Source organism: Mus caroli, chromosome 17, assembly GCF_900094665.2.
Source record: "Mus caroli chromosome 17, CAROLI_EIJ_v1.1, whole genome shotgun sequence".
In the NCBI taxonomy this organism is placed as follows: domain Eukaryota; kingdom Metazoa; phylum Chordata; class Mammalia; order Rodentia; family Muridae; genus Mus; species Mus caroli.
Window position 1 is genome coordinate 74,303,224 of NC_034586.1, and position 11,792 is coordinate 74,315,015.

Sequence of the window (11,792 nt, forward strand, 5' to 3'; positions counted from 1 at the left end):
CTAAGAAGAAATCCTCCAACCCCTACCCCGTGTAAAGAGAAAGGTCTTGATATACCCTGGATCTTCTAGACTGGCAGGTTTTCTGACCTCCATTAAACATCTCGGGCTCCAAACCCATATTTCCTCCACCCATCNGAGTAAAAATAGAGGTTCTCGGATTCATCTCAAGTGTGGCGATCTCTGAGCCCCTTACATTACACAAAAGAGGTTGGTTTCTTTATGGGATCANGGAAGGGCATCAACCACAGAGTAAGTGGTAGCAAAGCTTCGTGACAAAGAATTTTCCTGGGCAGAAACCAAAGGACAACNGCAGCATCTTGTTGAGTAGTGAGAACGACCATCTTCACTTAGGAGTGTGAGAGTTTTCAAACTTATAACTCAGCCTGCGATCCAGGCATTGCACCAGGACTTTAAAGGAAGACTAGAAATGAGGGACAAGAAGTGTTGGGGACTTTTGATGTTGCCATTTGCTCTTTGTTTTTGCAATAAAAGCAGCCTAATAGGCTGATTCTCTCTAATTCTCAACTTCCTCTGACCCTCATTCTGCCTTGTGACATTTAACAGAAAATGATTGTGGACAAAGATAATAAGCACTTGTGGGAGGCCTCTTTCAACTGGAGGTAGGTGGGCACGGTCTCATAAGGTTGTAGCCAAGGACACCCTGTGAGTCAGAAGTTCACATCCAACAAGCCTAACTGGGTTGAGTCAGAGCCCTCTTCAGAAGGCTCAGGTGACAGTGTGACCTTTCTCTGGGGTTTTATTTCTAATTTTTACAGGTCATTATGCTTCTTTAATTAATCTACCTTGGGGATCTTGCAGCTGTCAGGGAGAGGTGAGGTGTGTGGTTCTGGGCTGCACCATCCTGGGACAGTCTTGGCTTGTGAGAGGTCACGGCAGGTCCCCATACAACTCGCTGCTGTCCTTGATTCACATTTCAGACAGCTGAGTAGATGCTCATTTGCCTTCTGAACAAAACCACAAAGGACTACCTAATTTTAGGCATAAGAATATAAAAACAATGGATGTTTTGTGCATGCTCTGCCTCCCTCTCTGTGAACTCAGTGTGGCCCACAGCCAGGAGGCCCCTCATGGGGTCCAAACAGCCTCAACCTTGGTCTGCTCAGAGCAGGCCCTGACATGGCAAAAGACTTGGAAATGACCTGTTCTGCTCCCCAGATGATTTTAATGCAGTGATGTAAGAGGCACCTGTAAGTCAGAGGGCTTGCCTCATTTTTGCCTTTGAGTGGAACTTACCAATAATGTCTGAATAAAGCTTTGCATCTTTGTGGGCATATGAAGCTCAGAATATGTTTTAATTTCATTTTTCATTACATCTCTGTAACTTTTTAGAGGCCATGTCATTATTTGTATTTTTCTCAATAAATAAAAAAAAAAAAAGAGTCTTGAAGATTATAGCAGCTAATTAAACGTAAAAATAAGGGCCAGGATGTAGCTCAGTGGTAGAACACTCAGCTAGCATGCACAAAGCCATAGGTTTGCTTCCTAGGACCATCACGATACAAAATGAAGAAGAAAAATAGAAATAGAAAAACAGAAATAGAAACCCAGATTTTCTTAGTCTCGGGGGCTCCCTGAGAGCTCGCAATCCTTGTGCCGTAGAATGATTGGCACATTCCTGGATGGTCCTCTGCCCTCCTCACTCCACTCCATCCTCCACACGACACCACCCTTTATCATTCTCTCCAAGGACTTCNTTGTGTCGAGAGATTGATGCTTTTATATAAATGATAGCAAGCCATGCTTCCACCACCCCACAGCTAGAGCATAGGGAATGTAGCAAGGGGCTAAGCACTGAGCTATTCCTCATGGGGCTGGAGAGATGCATCCAGCTGTTAAGAGCACTTGATGCTCTTGCAAAGGNCTGGTGTTTGGGTTCCTAGCACCCCGTTAAGGGGCTTATTAATGCCTGTGACTTTAGCTCCAGGAGATCCAAACCCTTCTTCTGGCCTCTACACACTCAGAGCGAGAGAGAGAGAGAAAACAGAGGAAATCTTTAAAAGATATTTCCTCATAACGACATGAGGCATTCACTGCTTATGGCCCTGGGATCATCGCAGCTATGCACAGACTAATGAAGATTTCCCAGGGCACGGAAGAGACTACCTGCATTCCATTGGCACTTTCAATTTTGTAGAACAAAATCCAGAGTCTAGCATCTCTTGGAAATTAGATGGCTTCACAGGAAATAGCCTTCCAGGGCAAATTCAGTCATCCCAAGACGAATAACGATCCAGTTCTGGTCTTCTATTGTGTCCTTGCCTTGCATCCAATGTCTCTCCCCAAGTGACCACCAATGGTTATTTTCAAGGAGGACNTACNTACAACTACTTTCAAGCGTTCGTGAAACTCCGGATTTCTAACAGGTCCCACAGGGTTCGAGGAAGTGGGAGGTAGCTCTGCACCCACAGACAGACAGCCCAAGACCTAAAGGGGGCAGAGTACAGTGTTTCCCATCCATCTACCACTGTAATTGAGCACTCAGCGCCCTGTAAGTGGAAAACCACTCAGCTTACCTGCCGCATGCATCTTCAGGAGCAAAACAAGAAACTGTGAATGTTAGGCAACTCTGAGTCATGGGGATTGTATTACTTCCATTCTATTATTAATAAAAACAAGTGTTCCGCNGGAAAACAAAATGCCACTTGACTTTCTTATCNTAATCGACAACCCAGTGCAAGGGCGACAGATGTTAGGGAACTCAAGAGGGATAAATTAAAGATGATCCAACTTATCGTAACTGAGAGATTTGAAAACCCACCCCAGAAATAAATTTTTCTTTCTTTCTTTCTTTCTTTCTTTCTTTCTTTCTTTCTTTCTTTCTTTCTTTCTTTTTTTCTTTTGCAGAAAGTAAGCCCCAAAAGGGTGTAACCTACCCATCGACTCTTACATATTCATCATCCAAAACTGCAGCTGCTAAAGCAGGCAAGTGCCATGTGTTATTTCATCCAAGATGAGCACGCAATGTTGCATTCTAGAAGATGATATGGAAATTAACATCTTACCCGGTCAAGCTCCGCTGACCTTCATGATGCTTTAATCAATGCCAGGAACCTGGCACCACAATCAATGTGATCAGACAGCGTGGCTTGGGAGTGGGACGTTTTCCTGTTGTTCTTCTCACGATTCGATATTGTCTGTATTTGTGTCATTTCCATTCAGTATGACTGTGGCCTTGAATTTTATGGTATTGTTACTTTAGACCGTGATCAGACCTTATGCCTAGAAGCGTTTCCCGGCAACTAAAAGGGAAAAGGCTGCCTCTACTTGGCCATAAAGCAAAGGGAGGGCAGGAAGGAACGGGGATGGTGAGCCTTATCCAGGATGGTGAGCCTTATCCACTAACAGCAAGCAATCAAAGCAATGAATCTGAATCCGTGCAAAACACACATCTCTGGGGCTTAGTCAAGGCAGCCTCCTCNGGAGGCCTAAGAAATTCCTCTTCCCAAGTTTCCATNNTAAATCCAGAACAGTGCCCTCCCTGGTGTTCTCTTAAGAGGTGCTTTGATTTCTCACACAGTTGCTCTCTCACAGAGCTTGGCATTCCAGAAACATGGCGGTGAGTGGGCTTGGTTCATTATTCTGCTCATGGATGTAGGCTGGACATAGCTCTGGAATTTCAAGAGCTGGCGTTTCTTAGATATTTGCTGTGTGTGAGCCACTGTGACAAGATAAGTAGTTTTTTTTTTTTTTTTTTAGTCAGCCCAAATTACTACCAAATTACTACCAAGATGCCCCTGTTCTTAGCCCTAAGGCACAGTTTTGCAGAAAACACAGCTTAGAGAAGTTGTGTAAATGTTTGCTGACAAACAGCAAGGAAGTAGTGAAGCCGAGAGTCAGACACAAACAGTGTGGCTCCAAACACCACTCTCTAAGTGACTATGCTATACCCGACGAGCCTTTACAAGCATACTGGGGGTTGACAGCTTGTCACCGCTTCACCTTCAGTGACACTTTGATCACAGATGGGATCGTGACATATTTATTGAGGTGCAAGCACATGGCTGCCCTGTTCCTCACCTTAAGAATCAGATCTGAGATCAGCCCTGTCTTCTTTTGGTGAGGACACAAAGAAGGAATGGCAAAGCCTCCTGATAATTTCTACTTCGTCCAAGTTTACCTCCTCTGCCCCTATGGTGATTTCTGAATCGGTGAATTGCGTAGATAACTGCTTTCTGTCTTATCGCGTCTACTATCATCCTGTCCCCATCCCTTTCTGCCATTCCTGGCAGACCATCCCAGGAATCAGCAGTCTCTGCCCTCNGAACCCTGGGCTTCTTTCTCTCTGGACTGCCCTGAGGCAGTCCTGAGTTGCTTTGAGGTGAGGTTACCCTCTTTCTCACTCTGCCTGTAGCTGTTGAGGGTCTTTGGCCCTGGGGTGTGTTAATGGCACTGATGACTTCAGAGGTCTCAAATGTAAAGAGTTGCCAGAGCCAAGTAAGCCTCTGATACATGTGTCAAGCAAGACCCTCTCTCCCTTTTTATTCTGAGGGGAAAGTGCCTCTAGCTTTCCAGAATGCTACCCTAGTGCCTCTGCAAAATCCTCTCCAGCAGGNCTAGGATGTGNCTGTGACTATTCTACCTCAGAAAGACTGGCAGGAAATGGGTCAGCCATCTTTACCAGTTCTTGAGNCTTGGGGAGACAGGAGGAAAAAAAGGACACACACTATCACCTAAGCAGCCACACACAAGCATGGCTCCTGGCCTCTCCCTATGTTTTTTTTCTTGGTCCTTTTCTTCCAGCTCACTGCCTGGGGAGACTTGGGTGTGGTCACCTTGCAGATTAACCTGGAATGGTCACCAGCATGGAAAGCTCAGAGACAAATTCCCTGGTTGCAAAGTAGTTTTCAGGTCCTCTGGCTTCAGCCCTCAATCCAAACCTGAAAGGTGAAGATGCACAAAAGCGGGGGGGGGGGGGGTGTCACACAACATCCGGTGACCACAGCTCTGACTCCTCTCTGTGCCAGATCTCTGAACTGCAAGAGCCTGAGGCAGTATCTTCCAGGTTTCAGATAAAGAAGAGTTTAGCAATTTGCCCAAGGGTGCGATTGGCTGTAAGTAGTTCCTTAGAGACTGATGGATTGCAGCATCCTAAACCAGGTAACTGTTGTGAGAAGAGAGCAGGGAACCAAGGCAGGTAAGAGATGCTGCTTCGGATTTTGAAGCCCCAGGTAGTAGAGGCAGGTCCAAAGTTCCCCTTATCTACACCAGCCTTGGCAGAGCTGAATTGCCTCCACACACCAAACCCTTGTCTATATGCCTATGTAGTATCTTTGAAGTAGCGTGGTGAGTCATGGGGTATTTGTGCCCCTCCCACTTCAACTGAAGTCTATAAAGTATGCAAAAGTCCCAGTGTTAAAACACAGCCATTGCTGTTGTCACCTGTCCCCATTACCATACCTCCTCAACCTCCTGGGACATATCACCAGGTGTTATTGTCTGTTCCTTATTTCTAGAACATTCACACTTGTCCTTGCACATTTCTTCTCCATCCATCCATCCATCCGCTCACATGTACTGAGGCCCTTCTGTGGGCCAGACCCAAGCTAAATAATGTGCATGCCAATATCAAAGGGATGTGTGGGGTCTCATTCTGTCTTTAAAGGACGTGTCCACACGGGGCAAGTTCTTACTAATTTATATATGAGAGCTATGAAAGAATGGCCTCGTTGCTAAGTAAAAGAAATAAATCCTTTAATAAGCAAAAGAGAAAAGAAGTAGATTAGGCCAACTATAGCTCAGGTCTCAGCACGCTGCAGACTGCTTCCTAGGCTCCCAAAGAATGAGTTAACTGTTAAATCAGGTTAGGATGACCCCCAAAAGCATAGCCAAGGTCTTCAGTGGCAAATTATCTCACTTGAACCCTGGTAGATATCTGATTTGCCTAGCAGGGCTCACACTGGGGACAGATATTACCTGAAATGTGAAGGTTGTCTCTCCCAGGCTGTTAGCATCTATTAAGCAGGCAGCTGCTACTTGGCTACTGCCTCCTTTTGCTCTGAGCAGAATAAACACAGGTAAGTGTTGATTTGCATAAATGCCTGAAAAAAAAAACTGGGGAGGCACATTCCTGGCATCAAAGAAGGCTGAGGAAATCTGCTACAGAGGGAGTGCCAGGAAAGTGCCCTCCTGCCTCCCCTGGGCAGTTTGCTAAGCCCTACCCTGCAGGAAGTAAGGCTGGTTCTTGCTACAGTAAGTTTTACCTCCCAGGCATCTCCTGCCCTTACTACCCATATCCAGCACAACACACACACACACACACACACACACACACACACACAGTGTGTACTGTCACCACCTCTGACAGTAAGCTTTGGTGAGATCGCCAGAGATCTTGAGATATATACAGGAATTTTTATGTGACCAAGGCCCACCTTTCACTTTCTTCCCTTCTTGTGGACAAAAAGAGGGTGGGTTTGCAGTCAACCGCCCTTGAGTTCAAACCTCATCTCTACTTCTGTTCATCCTTGTAACTGAGGATACTGCCTGACCTCTTGAAAAGCCTGTCCCTTAGCTTAACATGGGAATATTTGTGTCCACTTCCAGGAAGGACTGTGACAATCTTCACCAGGAATGTTGATGTAAAAATCCTCCAAAGTGGCAGAATACAGTAGATAGGCAGTGAATCTTAGACCTCCTGCCCTAGGGTACAGCCCTAAGGCTCAGAATGAGTTATTGGTGAGAAGAACCAACACTCAGACCTATGGGCATCTTGGCTCTGTCCTTGTCACAGCTACAAGGCACACTGCTGTTCCCTGCAGAGGGGGAAGGCATACATAGCATGCATACATAGCATCATGTCAAATGTCAACTCCGACCATTTACTGGATCCCTACATGCGCAATGCACAGAGTGGGGGACTTGTCCACTTCATCCAAATCATGGCAGCAGCCCCACCAAGTAGGCATGACGGTCTCCGTTCATAGAAGACAGGTTCGGTTAGCTTTAGAAGCAAGACTGACAAGGGTCGGGAGAGCTAGGAGCTCAGTCTGGCTTGGGCTGCAGTTCTGAGATCAAAAACGGGCCCATCTGAGACAAGCTTCTCAGGAAGCAATTCCTGGTGGCTGCATTAGTAACCCCCTGAGCTGAACTCCATGGAGCTGTCAGGTGTAGGAGGCCTGGGGCTCCATCTGCTGCTATGGAGAGGTAGCTGCCGGGGAAGCTGTTCTTGGCTATGCCCAGATGAATCATGCAATGAGAGTTTTGGGGGAAAGCTTCTGAAAGGAGAAAAAAAATCCATCTATCTGACACCGCCGGCAGAAACCATTCGCCAGGGTATTATGTCAGATTGCTCATAGTGAACCAAAAGTGTGACATTCTGTAAGAAACCTGGAGTATTAGGTTAGGGACAGTAGCATCCTCTTCCCCCACAATAAAGATGTTTCAAATGAACGACAGAGAATGAACAAAAACCTAGACAGAGACGCACGACTCTTGAGTAAATTGACCAAGCATCTGAAAGCAGCTGTGTCCAGGGTCATTGGTTCCCCTCGTGAGAGTTAATCTCTGGCTCTCTTGAAAATGAATATTCACAAACTGAGATGACTGGGGTAGTCAAGAGCCTAGTCGGATCTGGCCAATGGAGTAAGAAAAAGATAATTGTGATTTTTGAACTATAGTAAGTTTATGATAGGAAGATGTTCTAGTAAAAGCTTTACTTTGTTGAATTGTGGATGAATTAATGATTTGAAAGTAAGGCTATACTTGCCCGATAGTTTATATGAACATGTGGATCCTGATCCTGGTCATTGAAATCTACAAGCAGTTCTTCTTGGTACCACCTCCCGATGTGAAGCAGCCCAAACTCGGGCCTGCATCTCCCTCAAGAGGAGCTAAGGGCTTCTCACATCAGCATGGGGCAGAGGATCCCTCCTGAGAAATTAAACACTTCTGCAGGACTTATTACGAATGGCTATCATTCAAAGTAAAAGGAATGTCATACACAAGGCAGTCTGGGCTCTGCCCCAGGATGGTGCAGATGCGAACTGAAGCCCAGAAGCCCTCCATGGCTCTGTAATAATTGTCTGGCCCAGTCTTCTGGCTGATTTAAAGATGGCTAACTGTTGGCAAGCAACAGGGTAAATGAAAATGAGAAATCTGCTTCCTATCCACAAGAATTCAGACAGAATGGCTGAATTGAACCCTGATCCTGGGTTTGGTTTGGTTTTTGTTGTTGTTTGTTTTTGTTTATTTGTTTGTTTGTTTTTCATCTGGCCTGCTCTCCCAAATTAGTGCCATGGTTTCGCCTCTAGAAAGCAAAGGTGTCGGATGTGGAAGGGAGCGGGTGGCAATGCTGAGCAGCGGGTCTGAACTCCCCGTCAAATGCTGTCTGCAGGGCTATAGCTCTGACTGACACTCTTTTAGGATGCAGCGCCAAGTATAGTGTCACATGACATCAAGGAGCCTATAGGATGGAAAAAGAGGCATCNTTTGCCCTCAGATGTTATCCCCTTAGCCTGCTTTTCCAAGTGTCTAAAATGCATCAATCCCAAACACAGTGACCAACAACCAGAGCCGGGATGCAATTGTGAGCTGAGAAAGTCCCCTCCAAAAGATACTGAAATCCCTACCACTGGGAGGGGACCTGAGCGTGCCCTTATATGGAGAGGAGCGTAGTGCTAGTACGATTAAGGGTCTTGACACTGGATATTTTCCTGGATTATCTGCGTAGGCCCTAAAATAATCACATACATCTCCATAAAGGGAAAGTAGAGAGAAATTCCTTCACAGACTGCGAAGGATTGAGGATGCTAACCTCAAAAGCAANCACAAACTAAANCAGATGAACTCGGCTGATGCAGGAACACAGTCTACCCTTGGGCTTCCTTGAGGAAGCTCGGAGCTACTGATGCTTTAAGTTTGGCCCTGTAGTCCTCATTTTGAAATCCTGGGCCCAGAAGCATAAAAAAAAATGGAACCCTGTAGCTTTAAGCCTCCAAGTTTAGGGCAGTGTATTACNACAACACCAGGACACCAGATTCCCAGTTACAGAAAGTGATGTGTTCTACTTGATGCCCAATAGCCACTGGCAATAGACCCAGAGCTAAGAGGGCTGATCATGAGGGGGGGACCGTTATGTCTCTTTATGGCCCTGGTCCAAGGTCTCCAATATAGTCTCCAGCACTCAGGAGGTAACCCCTCTTGTCTAAACCTCAGGGAGACGCTGAGCAACTGGAGCACCCGCAAATTGAGACTTGCTTTGCAACTAGAGCCTTGGATCAGCCCCCCACCCTCTGGAAAATGACTTCCCACTCAGGCTCAGAGATGGCTCAGTGGTTAAAAGAACTTGCTGCTCTTTCAGAGGACCTGGGTTAGATTCTCAGTACCCGTGTCGGGCAACTCACAAACACTCGTAGCTCCAGCTCTAAAGGGTGGGATCTGCCTCCCTCTTGCGGCCTTCCCCGACACTGCACTCAAATGCATAAGCCCACACATATACATAATTAAGAATTAAAATAAATCTTAAAATAGCCTCCCACTCGTACTCATGCAAGAAGTCAAAAACCAAACTCAATGGCACAACTATAGGATATCAAAGTGGGAGGGGACTTGTTGGGGGAAAGGGCTCCAGGGCAGGGAGATGGTGAGAGTGAGTGACAGGAAGTGAAATGTCCCAAAGTCAGTATACACACAGGAGAGGCTATAAAAGGATAANGGCNGGACACAAGCTAAACCTTCGTAATTTAGGAGAGCCTCGATGGTCCTTGCCATTGAGTTAGTCCCATCATCCCAATTATTGNCAAGNCANCTGANGCCAGAAGTCAGCTTGACTGCTCAGGAACCAACTTAAACCAGCATGCATTCTGTGAGGGTGAGCCATGGTAGAGGTGCTGGAAGGACCGTGCATCCATAGGCCAATTGCAACTGAGATAGCAAGGCTATAGGAAGGGAAGAAAGGGAAATANATGTTAGAAATCAAAACAAACCACTGCTCGTGGGGCCTGGCCACTAATCAGGGTCCCGCCTTTTTTATGTTGCTATGATTTCGAACTGCAACCTAAATGTGTTGTTTAATCTTTGTTGATTGGCTTATCGCTCTGAAACTGTACAGGCTGTCTATACAGATTCTGCACTCTACAGCAATAGCACCAGTCTCTGCTAAAAGGCAGTGGTGGTCAGTGACTTGTTTTGTGGACACCAATACAACTCTGCTTTCTCACAGGTGAGACCACAAAAGCCTACGAGAAGCCATCTATTCCAGGGACAACCATACAGCCTGTCACCCTGACACAGGCTCAAGCTACCCCTGTAGCTGAGGCCACCCACAGACCCACCTCAAAGCCATTTGCAGCATCTGTCACCAGCAGCCCCAGACCCCAACCTGTGGGCCACAGGAGTCAGGAGATGGGTGAGTAGATGGGCCGTGTATCGCTGTGTACCACACGAGCAGAATGGTGTAACCTGTGTAGTATCCAGCTCTTACCCTTTTGACTCGTGACTCAGGAGTGTTTGAGACCTTCACCAGGGTAAGAGGCAGCAGGTTCTGTCTTCCAGGTTCAAAACACAATTACCATTGTCGTACTCNAGAAGGTAGGGTAGCATGCCTGTTAGTACAAAGATTATCTTTCCTCCCTCCGGAAGCTCGCGTGAAAGACAGTAGGCTTCGCTCTGACCATTGTCGTGCTCTGGACTTTGTTTCCTTAAGTAATAAATAGCCCATATCCAGAAGTCTTTAGATGTTAAGAATAAAGCCTAAAGACTCCCTTTAGGAGGTCAGATCGTGCTCGTATCTGCTTGTCACATGCACAGGCTTCTGTCTTCACTACCCAGAGATAAACGGCACCTGTGTCAGTTCAAATAGTTTCCTGGTAGGGAAGGGGAGAGGGATGGGATGTTGTGCAATGGGCTCGCCATTATCTCAGGTTTCTCTGAGTCGTTCTTGTCTGCTAACACGTTTTTCCTTCTGGGAGGAAGTTCCCAGGACTGACTTTTTTCAGCCTGACCCAGTTTTCAGTCATCACTGCTATGCAGTCTGACCCTTCCCTTCCCTGGCAGAGCCTCGGCATCTGTCTACCCGTCCTTTGGTTTTTCCACAGGAGAAGTCCCACTTTCAACACACTGGGCATTTTTTTTTTTCTGAGTAACTCACACATATTAGCTTACTGGGTCCCAACAACTCCGTGGAGCCGATCTATATGACTGGAAACAAATCCATTGTTACGGTGACTGACCTGAGGATGAAGGGGGATAAGGGAAAGAGAGGCNAAGGNNACATGGGCAAGCAAGCAGAGCAGGAATCCAAACTCCAAAGCCTGGAATTCCCGCCATCAGCAAACACATCAGTACAGCCGGAGCCGCGGAGGACCACACGTTGACCAGGACGAAGTGGCAAGATTGGAGGCTGCTGGGCATCCCTGATTTAATTTAATGATTTAATTTAGTAATTAATAGTCACTGTCGGGATGCACACCACATGTGCAGTCCCTAGGCCAGGTATAGCACACACGCTTTATCATAGTCTTGCCAATGATTCCTGAAAGTTGTGGCTTAAAGGTCCCAAATCAGAGACTCATAAAAATAATTTTGTGAAGTTTTGAAATACTTCAGACATGCTCCCCACTCCATCCTATTNTTGTTATTTCTATTACACTAATAGTAACACAAGTTATTGATACCTGGCAAGAAAAGAGAAGTATTCTGGGGTGCTGGGTAACCAGGGCTCACAGGAGTCCCTAAAACCAGAGCTTTTTCTCTATTCCATCCCAAGTGCTTGGCTTTCGAGTCCTCCACTCTTTCAAACACATTCTAGTATCTGAATCGGTAGGTTGTCCCTC

The 11,792-nt window shown here is 46.3% G+C and overlaps 1 protein-coding gene across 1 annotated transcript in view; it reads left to right on the forward strand.

The window, feature by feature from the left end:
• Vit (vitrin) overlaps positions 1-11,792 on the forward strand; it is a 184,072-nt gene that overhangs the window by 114,214 nt on the left and 58,066 nt on the right. Inside the window, exons 4-5 of the mRNA XM_021185807.1 lie at positions 2,866-2,943; positions 10,181-10,366. Of these exons, the coding sequence (XP_021041466.1) occupies positions 2,866-2,943; positions 10,181-10,366 (264 nt within the window). The remainder of the gene's footprint in view (positions 1-2,865; positions 2,944-10,180; positions 10,367-11,792) is intronic.